Below are 13,737 nucleotides of genomic sequence, written 5' to 3'. Positions count from 1 at the left end.
ATTTCGTTTAATTAAACAAGTAATTATATTATCGTATATAATTACTAATTTCTTTAATTCGAATTTGAACGCTTCAAATTTACTCATCACTTTATTCTAAGGTTTAATCCGTTTGTGAGCTAGTAGGGGGACCTAATGGACCTACAGATCATGGGCTCCAACGATCCGAGATTAATTGGCTAAACTCTTTAAATCAAATTAATCAACATTCATTCACTATCGGGCCACTCTACTAAAGATCAGTAGTTGCACTCCCCTCACTGTGGATATGTTTTTATCCACTTAATTTTAATCAGTAAGTTAACCCTTCACAGGTTGTTCGTAATAACGATCGAGTTAAACGCTGTTTTATCTCCTATATTACGTCTTGCTCCTTAAGTCCCACTGATCCTCTAATGAACAATTAATTCGTGATCCAATCACTAAACTGAGTCCCTTTCGGGCCAGTGAGAGGGTGGGACCCCTTGTTCAAGACCTGGAATAAGTACTTAAGAGAACGACCTCTTTACTATCCCTAAAAGCGTGTAGAAGTGAATTCCGTTTTGCACCCTATGTCCCCAGCTATCTACCCAGTCTTACCCCTGAAATGGGAGGTTTCTTGAGCCGGTGTTGTTGAACCAATCATTACCCATGAAAATCTAAGGATAATCTCGAACAAATAGGAGTTCATAGTTAGCTTAAGATTAAGGTCGAGTTACCTAGGTCATTGCTTTGAAATAGCCAATCTTAAATAGTAAACAGTGTTATAAAGTAAGAGTGACTTATTTCTCGGTCTGGTCTTACACAAACTCTTTGAATAGAATGTCTCCACTCGCATGTCTCCACATCAACGATTCAGGATCACATCGTTTGCACTAAAAACAGAGGGGACTGCATCCAATAGTATACCAGAATAAGATACCCAACCTTATTAGTATACTATACATCATTTTGGCTATTTACTCGAACTTGATCCATTCTTATGTCTCCACATAAAGTCCAAATACTCCTGTAACAGTCATGAATATGGTTGGCAACAGGGCCGGGGGGCGTCCCCCGTCCCCGACCCCGTCGGGGAAACGGGGTCCCCACGGGGCCCCATTCCCCATTTTCCCGCAGGGATTCCTTATTTTTTTTTGTTAATTAACATTAGATTTAAAATTTGATTAGCTCACAAAAAATCCATTAAATAAGTTTATCGAATTCCTCATTTTTTAATTCAAGTGATTTTATTTGAAATTTGACTAGTGCACAACATCTTATACATTCAAATAAACACAATGTAAAAAACTAACAAATCCATTAAATAAGTTTACAACTTAAAATTCAATAAAGTTTGATTAAAGAAGTCAATTAAAGGTAAACGTCTTATACATCCAAATAAGTTTACAACTTAAAATTTAATAAAACTCATCTTTCTCTCTTCAATGATGACTTCACAATCAAATCTTTCTCCTTTCTTGGTATCATCCCATCTTTAGTTATGAGTATTATTCATTCCTACATTTAAAATATAATAAACAAATAATGTCACAAAAAAAAAAAAAAAAAGCTAGACCACAAAAAAATGTTAATCTTTGAGTATACCTTAGTCACCATGCCATCCTCATCAGAATCGTATGTATCTTTTAAAACAATTGTTAAATGTTTAACCATTTCTTTTCCAATGCTAGTACCTTATATTGTCAAATATTTGTAATAAAAGAAAATATTTATTAATATATTAAATACTAAAAAGAGGTAAAACAAAATAAACAAACTAGCATGTCAAAACTTCCGTTGAAATCTAATTTTGAGCAAACATCAAAGCCTTTATCGTCTTCGGATGAAGTTTGTTACGATGTGGGTTTACAATCCTACCACAGGTACTAAAACAAACTCTGATGCAACACTAGATAATGGGATGGCTAATATGTCTCTTGCAATTTCTTGTAAAATTGGATACTTGACACCATTCAATTTCCACCAAATCAAAATGCAAAATTGGATGTTTGAATAAGACAGGTTCATCCAAATATTGATCAAACTGTTGCTTCTGATTCATATTATTGGAATTTGATACAAACAAGTCATAATCATTAAAATCATCAAATTCTATATTCTGCGAGGTTCCATCTAAATTTCTAGTGTGATAATCATCATCTTCACCTTCATGCTTCAGTTGATATTCTGTTTCCAGATCTGAACAAATTTTTTTAATCCTTTCCACTTCAAGAAAAAAACTATCTCCATAAATTCTAGGGAAGTAAAACTCAATCAGCTTCAATTTGTGACGTGGATCTAAAACTGCAGCTATGGCCTTACCCTATGAATTTTATTCCAATACTTATCAAACTTTGATATCATATTTGAAGCCATGTCTCTTATCTCTTGAATGCCAGAATTAGTTCACTTAGAAATAGCCAATTTCAATTTACAAATTTTTGGGAAAAAAAGATTAGCAATGGGATACTTGTACTTTGGTTCTCGTTGTTTTAATCGATAAAAAACAGCCTTGTACTTTAATACAGTGGCTAACATAAAATATGTAGAATTCCACCTAGTACAACAATCAAGACTCAGCATCTGACCATCATAAACATTCAACTGTCGAGCAGTTTCCTCAAGTTTCTCCTTCTTTTTTTGTGTATGCACCTAAAAAGATACACTACTACTACTCTTTCGATCCCATCTCCTATCACTGCCAACCCATCTTTCACAATCAAGTTCAGAATATGAGCACAACACCGCATATGAAATAAACTCTCATCCAATATTAAGTTTTCACACAAACTATCAATAAGCATATTAACCATGGATTCATTTGTACTACAATTATCTACTATTACAGATCAAATTTTTTTTTTTTTTATCAATATTCCAATCTAACAAACATTCCATTATTTCTTCATGAAGCATCTTAGAAGTGTGTGGAGAGGGGATATATATAAACCTGATTAGTTTTTTGTTTTGCAAAATCCAACTATCATCAACAAAATGAACAGTGACAGTCATATAACCTTTTGTTTGGTGGTTGGAAGTCCACATGTCCGTTGTAAGGGAATTTTTTCCTTTAATCTCATTCAACAATGTCATGGTTTTCAACTTTTTAGTCTCATAAATTTTCAAAATCTCCTTCTTTATTATGTTTCTTGACACCATCTTAAATAATGGTTGGATAACATTACAAAATTCCCTAAAACCTTCATGTTTAACTATTGAGAGAGGATATTCATGTCTTATTATCATCCTAGCTAATGCTTTTTTTGCAGCTTCCTGTTCAAAGTTATATAAACTCAATGTATTGTTTTTTTCCCTATTAGGATTCAATAGGGATTTTCGTATGTCCTTTTGTCCTTTATATGGACATATCTTAATATGATCATGCAAATGTTTGGTTCCATTTTTACTTTCGCCTCCTAATTTTCGTTTGCAATAATTACAAACCGCCTTGTCTACTCCATCTATTTTTGTTTCTTAAAATGGTTTCAAACAACTGATGTCAATCTCCTTTTTAAAGATCCCTTCTCAATATCCTCTCAAATAATAACACAATTATCAACATTCAAATTATCATCGTTCGAAGAGCATGGAGTTAAATTTGCGATTGAATCTGGGGTTGGATCTGCGATTGGACTTGGAATTGGACTTGGAGAATCTTTATTTGTAGAAAGTGATGAAGACATTGTTTTCAACCCACCAAAGACTTAATTTAAAAACCCCTCTTTTTTAGTCTTTAGGTCACATCTTGAACTAGAGAATTGAGAAACTTATGTTAAATGGAATCCTTATAAGAGAAAATGTCTACTTATACGTACACCACTCAATTTGTTATTGATTTTGACATGAAAGATTTTACAAAATATTAGTATTACAAAAAGTTTCAAAGTTGAGTGAAAAGGTTCTCTACTACATGGAAAAATAAAAATTGAATAAGCAATATATCCGTTTATCTTATTGTGAGAAATATTTCTCATTTCAACTTAGCCATCATCTCTCCTTCAAGAGTCTTTTACCATTATGGACTTTGAAACCAAACACACAAACAAAACAAACACAAACAAATCTTAATTAACACACGAACAAACCAAACACACAAACAAATCTTAATTAACATATTTATAATTTTACCATTGTGGACTTTGAACATATTTATACTTAATTAACAAACAAATGTATCTTAATTAGCAAACAAAAAAAAAATATGAACAAGAAAACTAAGAAATTCATGGGAAAAAACGAAACTCGAAAGGAAAACGAAAGGAAATTTTTACCAAATTCACGACTAGGGCGTTTTCGGCAGTGGACTAGACTCAAGTTTTTGTAATAGGACAGGAGTCGGGCTCGGCTGGCAGATGGCGGTGGCTTCACGACTGGGCGGCGTTTTCGGTAGTGGCTTCACGGCTGGGCGGTCGCGACTGGGCAGTTTTCGACAGTGCCTTCACGATTGGGCGTTTTTGATAGTGGACTCACTTCACTTCATGACTGGGTGGTCACTTCACTTCACGAGGGAACTACCGAACTAGGGCATTTTTGGCGACGGTGGCTTCACTTCACGGCTGGCGGACTCAAGTTTTCGAAAGGGAAGGGAGGGGCGGGCGGCTGGGGAGTCAAGAAAGAATCAGAACAGAAGAAAGAAGAGAAGGGAATTAGGGAAAGAGAAGGAAGAGGAAGGAGAGGAGAAATGGGCTTTTCTCTTTGGGCTTTTAAGTTTTTAATTTGGGGCTTTTTTTTAGATCTTCTTGGCTCCAAACTTTACCTATTAATATTATAGAAATATATATAAATTAATTATTTTATATTATTCTAAATATATATAAATAAAAATATATAAAATCGGGTTTGGGGATTAATCGAGATCGGGGTCAAGGTCGGGGTCGGGGCGGGGATACTGTCCCCGTCCCCGGACAGGACCCTGATTAATTTTTTCGATTTAATCCCATTCCTGGTCAAACCGGGGAATCCCCGACCCGAACGGGTTGAGTCCTAGCGGGGTTTTTTGCCAACCCTAGTCATGGATCTTAGTTTATTGGATTTAGTGCAATTTACATATTCAATAACAGTTTTATTGAACAAAAACTTAATAACATTTTTATTACAAATAGAATATGTTTAAATTTATAAATTGTGAGTTTTAAGATATACAACCCGACAGAGAATGTGTATGGATAAGATCAATGACTTAGCACATTCGTGGAACATGTGGTTTGTCTTCTAGTAAAAATCTTCGAACAATATTATACGAAAACAACGCAACATGCATATCCCAAATCAAAGGAGGATATATTAAAGAAGATAGAACAAAACATAGTTCACCCAAGCTACACTCATGATCTTCAAGAAAATCGTGACATCACTATACAACGAATTTGTTCAAAGGATAACCTGGCGAACTTATTTACAAAGTCATTACCTATAGCAACCTTCGAAAAATTGGTGCACAATATTGGAATGCGGCGACTAAGAGATCTCAAGTGATGTTTCCGGAGTAAATATATTGTATTTTCTTTTAAGAGTATTAGATTATATGAAATATGTACTCTTTTTCCTTCATTATGATTTTTTTTTTCTAGCAATGTTTTAATGAGACATATTTAATATATATAATGGGCATCTAAGGGGGAGTATTACAAATATTATAGAAAATAGATGCTCATGCTTAGTGTCCATTGACCATGTGTCATGTCTCCATTTTTCCAAAGTGTTGTCTATGTGTCTTGTAAATGCTCATTATTAGTGTCCATATAATCTCCCTTCTACTTGCCAAATTGCCTATAAATAATGGCATTTGGTAGATTTTGAAAAACACGCATTGGACAAATTCCAAAAAGTTTGGAGAAAGTGGAGAAATCCGTAATTTGTTATTTTATTTACTTTTGTTATTTATTTTGTTTTATATATTTATATTATTATATTTAATTTATTTTAATATTCACTTATTCCATATATTTATATTTTATTTATTTATTTTAATATTATATTTTATTGACATCCGTGCTCCCGTTGTGCTCATTAAATTCACAACAATACTCAATCAAAAGATTTAAAGTTCAAATATTTCCACTTCAAAGATTATATATTGGACTTGAAAAAAAAAAAAAGAAAGAAAGAAAAACAAAGTCCAAAATATTTTAACATATTGCATTTTTATTTACTTTTCTACTTATTAACTTATAATCTAAACCACTTAGTTAAAAGTATAAATAACAAGTAAATTTATAATTATGTATAAAAATTCTTTTCTTTTCTTTTCTTTTCTTTTCTTTTCTGCCTTATTTTTCTTAAAACAAATGTGTTTGTTTTTGTCTTATCTACATTCATGCGTGTATGTGTATATTCAAAGGAAATGGATAATAGAAACAAAAGTGATCTAATGGAATGTCGAAAATTAAAGTTAAATCAAAACGAATAATAATAATAATACCTTTGAAAACTTTAAATTTTGTTTCCCTTCTTTTTGGAGTTCTCTTCGATTCATCTTGCGGTGGTCGAAAATTTTGCCCTTTATATTCATGAAGGGTGGTAATATCCTCGTGATATAATTATTTATCAATGTCACGTTTATCGAAATGTATTGAAAATTGGTATAATCAAAAGAAGATTTTATTGATAGATGAATCATCATAGACTTAAATTGTAAATATAATTAGATTGCTTTCGATTGTGTTTACCTAAAATTATGAATATGTCACATTTTACTATTACTATTATCCTTATCGTTACTAGTTGACCCTAATGGTAATCGTAATAGTAATGGTAAAGGTAACAACAAATGTGGTAGATTCATATTTTTCATTAACAATATCGGTAACGATAACACTAAAAGTAGTGGATCTCACGTAATTTTCAATCACAATTAGATTAAGTACCCTTAATTCCTCCATTAAATTATAGGTTTTGATTACAAATTTCGAAGTAGACCCCACAACTCATTATAATTAGACAACAAAAGTAATCAACTGGACCAATTTTTTATATTACCATTGATGAATTACATTTTATATACGTCAAACGTGGCCTAATTGCTATCCAAATACAATCACTTCACACCTTGAAACTAATATTTAGATGGTATTTAAAAAAAAAATTGACATTCAAATAGAACTCAAAAAAATTAAATGATACTCCATTATACATACAAATACTATCATTAATAGACACATGCTAATACAATCGTCTATAAGTTATTCGTTAGGAACATGGTGTATTAGTGATATACTAAAGAATAAAAATATCAAAATAAGTCGTGTGATCTAACACTGTTCTTCACTTGTGTTTTTAAAATATAAAATACTCGATAAGTGAAAATCAATATCAATTGAAAAGAAAATATCATTATAGGAGTTTGAACACAAGATTATCTATCCTAATACCATCTTAAATCATTAATTGACCAAAAACTTAAGTTGATAGGTGAATACAAATTTAACATCATCATCTAACAAAAATGTCTATCAAGTCTTTAAAATTTTAATTTAGTATTTATTAAAAACCCATTAGTTATAAAATTAAAACTTGAGGGCTAAACTCATCAATTAACCTACAATTACAAATTTAGTCTCTAAATTCTGAAGTTTGAGTCCATCTTATCCTTAAAAGTTAAGAAAATATCTAAAAAGTCTATAAATTTTCAATTTTATATTTAACAAATCCCTAAAAAATTCAATATTGTTTAAAATTAATTGATCCATACAAAATTTTGAAATTTATATCTAGTAGAATCCTAAATCCTTAATTTTATATGTAGTAGATCTTTGATTTTTAAAATATATCAAGATCCAGATATTAAATTCAAATCTTTAAAATTTGAAGGTCCAAAATAGATACAAATTCCAAAGTCATCAATTATTACTGATTTATAGTGTTTGAGTTTGTTTGTGGCATGAACTATCATAAGATTATAATAACACATTCTTGTTACAGTAAATATTATTTTGTATTCCTCTATTAGCTATAGTTAACATTATTTTAAAACTTAATTTGCTATCGTATTTACTATTTGCTACAGTTTTTACTATTTTACCTCCATCATTTTTTTATTCTATGTTATAATATTTACTATTTCCTTCTCAAACTAAAATAATTTACACCTTAAATACATATTATTATAACCTAAACTAAAATGATCTACATCACAAACATAAATTATTATAACCTAACTATAATAATCTAAGATTATAATAACCAATTTTTTATCCCAAATGTCCGATTCCTGTTTGGGGTCAAAGAGTCCTATCTGAAAAATCGTGCTTCTTTCTATTATTACCAATCCGATGTTTTTGGATAGAAAGTCTACATACAGTGGCAGAACAAAATAAAAATTGAAGAAAGCAATCTGGAATTTTGCTCGTGGAGAGACCAAAATATGGCCATGTGTGTGCAAGACATAATCCCAGAAGAGCTGCTCATCCTATGGACACGATTTCTTGTGTTCTTCTTGCCATGTATCATCTTTTCTTCTCTTGAAGCCACGTTTCATTCTTCCTTCTTCCGTTTTTAATACCCCATTTCCCATTCCAAGTTTCCCACTCCCAAAAATCTCTTCTTTGTTCTTTTTTTCCCTTCTTTCCTTCCTTAGAATATGTTGAAATCTTCTTCATCCAACAACAACAAAAGACCCTCTTCAAGAAAGGGTTGTATGAGAGGCAAAGGAGGCCCTGAAAATGCTTCTTGTACTTATAAAGGCGTTCGTCAAAGGACATGGGGTAAATGGGTTGCTGAAATTCGAGAACCAAATCGTGGAGCTCGTCTTTGGCTTGGTACTTTTGATACTTCTCATGATGCTGCTTTGGCTTATGATAATGCTGCTCGTCGTCTTTATGGCTCTGATGCTAAACTCAATCTCCCTGTTTCTGCTTCCACTTCTTCTTCTTCTGATAGTGTTGCTGCTAATGCTAATGTTAATGTCAATGCCATGGTGGAAGATGTTGCTTCTTCCTCTGTTTCTAATGAAAACAGCAGCAACACTGTATTGCCTAAGAAGAGATTTAGGGAAGAGGAGGAAGAACAAATTGGAGGGCTTTGGAGAGCTATGAGTATTAGTGTAGATGATTCTCTTTGGGTTGAAGCAGCTATGTCTTTGGATTTTCCTGTTGTTATGGATCAAGGCTGTTTTTCTGCTAATTTGATGGATACAAATGGAAATGGTGGATGGGATTCACTCCAATGGTGTTTATGAAACAAACAACCCCTTCAACACAAGAAAACTAGAATGATTTGTAATTCTAAAGTTGTATTGTTGTAATTTTCTCAAGTGGGATTGTATTATATAGGGTTAGAGGTCTTTCTTCTTCTTCTTCTATTCTTGTTGGTTTGGGGCTGTTTGGATTGAAAGCTATTATCCTGTAAATAAATATATAAAATTATTGTGTATTTGGAGAGATGGGTGTATACATATTGTCAGTTTTTTTTGTTCTGTTTAACTTTTTGAGTATTTCTTTTTTTAATGAAAACTTGCGAGTGGGGAGTGTTTTGTTTTCACTCTGATTGATGTCATAATTTTCTCTACAAAAGTTTGATTCTATATTGCAAGTGGGGTTCTGATATCTGATAACCTTTTTACAGTATCAGACTTTTCAGTTCTGTTTTTTTATCTGATTCTGTGCTTTGTTTGTACTTTCCAATCTTCCAAATCAGATGGAGGAGATAAAAGGAGAAACTGCCAAATGGACACTAACCCAGCTCACATCCAGGAACTTAATTAATTAATTAAACAAAGCTCATGCGGCCAGCTTGAGCCATAAAAAGCTCAAGTCTAACACAGCATCCACCATTTTATCTGGTGAGGATAGCAAACTATAAGCCATGAAAAAGCACAAGATGTTTCAGATTGCTGATGAAAGGTGACTACTCAGTACAGAAGATTCAGGCAATATAGTTGATCTAAATTGTCGATTATGCAGCCATAAGGAATCAGCTTCCACAGCATATTCATCTTGGTTTCTATGCCAAGCAAAGTAGGCATGAGTTCTGTTCTTTATGTCCAGTATGCCATGTCCAAAGCTGGCTTCACGGTAGGCCGAGTACTTTGGCTGTGGTTCAGTCATCCTAGCATAGTTGAAAACCATAGTTAATTTTGGAAGAACTGGTTGGAAGATTTAGAGTATTGTTTAAAAAAGAGAGAGTTTGAGAGGTTTCTAATGCTTACTCGGTTACTAATCCTTCAGAATTTCCACCATCTCCGATGGTTATATAAACAGGAGCATCTTGATCATGAACTGGAGAACATAACCCATTTACAACATTGTATGCTATGTTTGATATTCGTTCCTGTTATGCAAATCAAAATATTCATATGATTACTTAACGTTAACAAAGAATTCGCTTCATATTACACCAAAAAGAAACAGTTGGATTCAAATTCTATGATTTCAGGATGGAAAAAGAAATGACGATGATCTAACTTACAGATCGTTCGTAGGCATGAACATGACCGGCAAAGACAACATCAACTTTATATTTGACGAACCACGGCTCGAAGACCACTCTCATGCTTTCTCCTTCCATGTAATGGTGAATATAACTGCTGTACATTGGAGTATGCATAAGAACTATGAGCCATGGAGTTTCGTCCCTGTTTACCTTTGGCAGCTCATCGTGTAGCCATTTATATTGAGGGCTGCTTTTCACTGCCGGAAGAAGGTGCCAAAAAGACAAAGTGTGAGCATATTCATCATAACCATACAAAACTCACACTCATTTAAACGATCAAGAGAAATTTTAGCAACATTCAAAGGATCTGAATATATTGAATTATCGGTGGTACTTAGATGTTGGACTCTCGCAATCTTGAGTTCAGTCTCAAGTCTTAATTCATTCTCCGAAATATATTTCCCTTCTCCTTCTCCTTCTCCACTCCCTCTATTTATAACAAACTACTACAACATCTCTAGCTAATTGCTAATATATCCTTAAATACTTTAATTATTTCCTAATAATATTCCTATCAGACACTTATTGCTTTGAGAGATGGAAGAAGACTTGAACATAGTTATTGAAATGAATTTAGGATGCTAACTATGTTAGATACAAGATGAAGAGGATGTAGTACATACCATATGATGAGTAAGAGGACAAGACGATTATATAAGCTGAAGCTCTCTTAATGGAGTACCAAAGGTGGGAGGAGCCATCTGATGCATTGTATGAGACACGGTAACGATGGAAATAAGGCTTAAATGGTTCACTTTCACCCTGAAATAGATCATCAAACAATGCTGTTCATGGTATGCTCTAAAGGTATAAACCAATCAAATCAACAATAGAGAAAAAAAAAAAGATGAATACAATTTCAGGAACATAATCGAGTTCATGATTCCCTGCAGTCCAAATCCAAGGTTGATAAGCTGTACTTCTTTCCACAAACCTCCCCCATGTGTCCCATCTGGTGTTATCATGGAACGGATAGCGGTCTGCATAAGACAAGTCCCCAAGGAACAACACAGTCTGTCCTTTTGTCGGGTTTAATTCATAGTGTGTAAGTGTCCTATTAGAATCATGTGTTTGACCAAGATCCCCTGCTCGAGATAAACGAAAGAGAATCAAAATTCAAATCCAAACCTATGTTTAAGAAACTGAAATCCTAGGGAAAGCAATATAGAAATTACCTATAAGACCAAAAGTATAAGGCACATCGGGGCCAATTTTAGGAGGGGTTGTAAACCAAAATCTTCGTGAAAGACTCCCAAACCCAATCACGTAGAAGTATTTAGTATCATACTGAAACAAATAAGGTATGTTCTCAAATTTAGGATTGAAATTCAGAATGTAAAAGGAGGCCAATCAATTACAGAGCACAAACCTCTAAGTTGTTAATGGTGCAGTGGTGAATGTAACCAGACGTATAGTTGAAATATTTGTAGGAAACAACATAACCTGCAGCATGGTTCCTAATCTCACTGTTTTCAGCCCAATAAACCACTCTGTTTGAACCTGGTTTATCCGGTGTAACCCAAGAGATTATCACACTCTTCCCCTCAAAATCCCCCTGTGTTATATGAACCTTCAATCAACAGGAAAACAAAACCATCAATCTCTGCTCATATTCAAAGAAAATCACTTCATCTTCCTCATAATAGCTTCCAAGTTCGCTAAGATCATATACTACATTCATTTTGGAACCTCGTGACTTTTCAAATAATAACAGATTTCAAATGAATTCTGTTATTTATTACCGTAAGAAAAAAGATCATATAGTATTCAAATATCCAAGTTCAGTGATCTACGTACAACATGAATTCCATTGTTTGAATTCAATTAACCAATCATATTTAAAAGCCTATATAATTAGACTTTTTAACTTTACTTCATCTTCATCTTCCTCATAATAGCTTTCAAGTTCCCTATTAACCAATTTCTGCTCATATTCGAAGAAAATCACTTTATCTTCTTTAATATAGCTTGTAAGTTCGCCAAGATCCTACCGTAGTGTTCTCTTTGGAACTTCATATAGATTTCAAATGAATTACATTGTTTGTTACGGCATGAAAAAAGATCATACAGTCCTTATACTTTCAAATATCCAATTTAATGACGACATGAATTCTGTTGTTTGAATTCAATTAACCAATCTAATTTTAATTAAAAGGCAAAATAAGTAAACTATCTTTCTTTTCTATTTTGGTTATCATTCAAACACAAAATTTTAAATACATTCATTTCAAAATCTGTATAAGTAAACTAAAATCTCCCTTCAGGAATCCATCAATATCAGTCGGTATGGTGAAGAATGAGATTAAAATAACACAAAGAAAGAATCACTCTAATAATCGCAGAGAAAGCTCAAAATTCCATCAAATGCAATAAAGAAAACCTCAAAAGAAAACAAGAATCACCTGTTGAGGGGCATTTTTACCCGGAGGAGACCTAAAGACGTCGCTATCAAGCGGCATATCCAACGCGGCGTCGTCATTCCGAACAAAACCGCTCGTGATTCCGCCATTACAAACGCCCAAATCACATAGCAAAACAGAGAACACTAGAAGAACAGAGAACCCAAGACGAAACGCGGAAACTCCCATGGATTCGATCTTGGGGTGATAAGAAATCGGAATCCGCAAATGGGTTTATGTAATCGAATGAGAAGATGGATGTGGGTGTGGTGAAATTGCAAAAACACACGTGAAGGAATGGGAGGGATTTGGCTGAATCGATATTATACAGAGCAATGGGATCAAAGGGAGAGAAGCCATGTGGGAAGATATGGTTGCGGGAGAGAAAATTTGAGAGATTGGATCACTGCCATTTCAACCTGACAGTTGGTGGAACAGCCGAATGCAAATTTCTTTTGAAGAACATCCAAAATTTTGCCATATCTTGATGGAAGAGAATATGCACCTTTTGGAAGAATATGCGCCTTCCTTATTAATTACATGGAAATGGAACTAAATAGTACGTGGATTTAGATATCAATCATGTCGTTGTCACCCAACATTTTATAAGATATTTCATATTTTGAAATGTCATTAAATTATTTTTTGATTTATTATTCATTTATTTCCTCGATTCTATATAATTATTAAACTCTACTTTTTGTGACAAGTAACGATAGAGTCCATACCATTAGTATCAGAAAATTTCTCTTATTTCAACTTAAAAAATATTCATAAATTCGAGTCTGACTCAATAGATAAAATATTAATTATCATTTTAAAGTTTAATGATTCGATCTTTACTTTTTCAATAGTTGAACTCAAATAATAATAATAACAATATCAAGTGAAGTTTTGAATGTATATTTAATGTCGATCAATTCAAACAGTAAACTATTCTTTCAACTTT

At 33.0% G+C, this 13,737-nt stretch overlaps 1 protein-coding gene, 1 long non-coding RNA gene and 1 pseudogene across 4 annotated transcripts; 1 reads left to right on the top strand and 2 right to left on the bottom strand.

Annotated features, from left to right (window-relative positions):
- Positions 1 to 1,262: 1,262 nt before the first annotated feature.
- Positions 1,263 to 4,647, bottom strand: LOC120076410 (uncharacterized). 2 transcript variants are annotated; one of them, XR_005481544.2, is made up of 3 exons: positions 4,233 to 4,646; positions 1,567 to 1,655; positions 1,263 to 1,479 (listed from the first exon to the last, which is right to left on the bottom strand). It is a non-coding gene; the product is annotated as an uncharacterized LOC120076410 (long non-coding RNA). The 2 variants fall into 2 exon arrangements; XR_016529300.1 differs by lacking the exon at positions 1,567 to 1,655 and having other exon boundaries at positions 4,233 to 4,647.
- A 3,609-nt stretch (positions 4,648 to 8,256) lies between these two features.
- LOC120075495 (dehydration-responsive element-binding protein 2D pseudogene) lies at positions 8,257 to 9,338 on the top strand (annotated as a pseudogene). The gene has a single exon (XR_016529112.1). The product of XR_016529112.1 is annotated as a dehydration-responsive element-binding protein 2D pseudogene (transcript).
- Positions 9,339 to 9,624: 286 nt separating this feature from the next.
- Positions 9,625 to 13,370, bottom strand: LOC120075493 (purple acid phosphatase 2-like). The gene is made up of 8 exons (XM_039028936.2): positions 12,792 to 13,370; positions 11,759 to 11,959; positions 11,565 to 11,676; positions 11,245 to 11,474; positions 11,013 to 11,151; positions 10,366 to 10,586; positions 10,106 to 10,227; positions 9,625 to 10,005 (listed from the first exon to the last, which is right to left on the bottom strand). The coding sequence occupies exons 1-8, from the start codon at positions 12,975 to 12,977 to the stop codon at positions 9,783 to 9,785; spliced, it is 1,434 nt and encodes a 477-aa protein (XP_038884864.1). The 5' UTR covers positions 12,978 to 13,370; the 3' UTR covers positions 9,625 to 9,782.
- Between the last annotated feature and the right edge of the window lie 367 nt (positions 13,371 to 13,737).

Source organism: Benincasa hispida, chromosome 4 (assembly GCF_027475165.1).
Source record: "Benincasa hispida cultivar pf3 chromosome 4, pf3_genome.v1.1, whole genome shotgun sequence".
NCBI lineage: Eukaryota > Viridiplantae > Streptophyta > Magnoliopsida > Cucurbitales > Cucurbitaceae > Benincasa > Benincasa hispida.
Note: the sequence above shows the minus strand (reverse complement) of the source record. Positions and strands in the feature narration are given on the sequence as shown.

Excerpts from the sequence above, each read along its gene's own strand:
- LOC120075493 (XM_039028936.2), bottom strand. The coding sequence starts at position 12,977 with ATGGGAGTTTCCGCGTTTCGTCTTGGGTTCTCTGTTCTTCTAGTGTTC. Across the intron at positions 11,475-11,564 it reads TTATACTTTTGGTCTTATAG|GGGATCTTGGTCAAACACAT; the intron begins GTAATTTCTATA and ends TATCTCGAGCAG. Across the intron at positions 11,152-11,244 it reads TCGATTATGTTCCTGAAATT|GGTGAAAGTGAACCATTTAA; the intron begins GTATTCATCTTT and ends GATCTATTTCAG.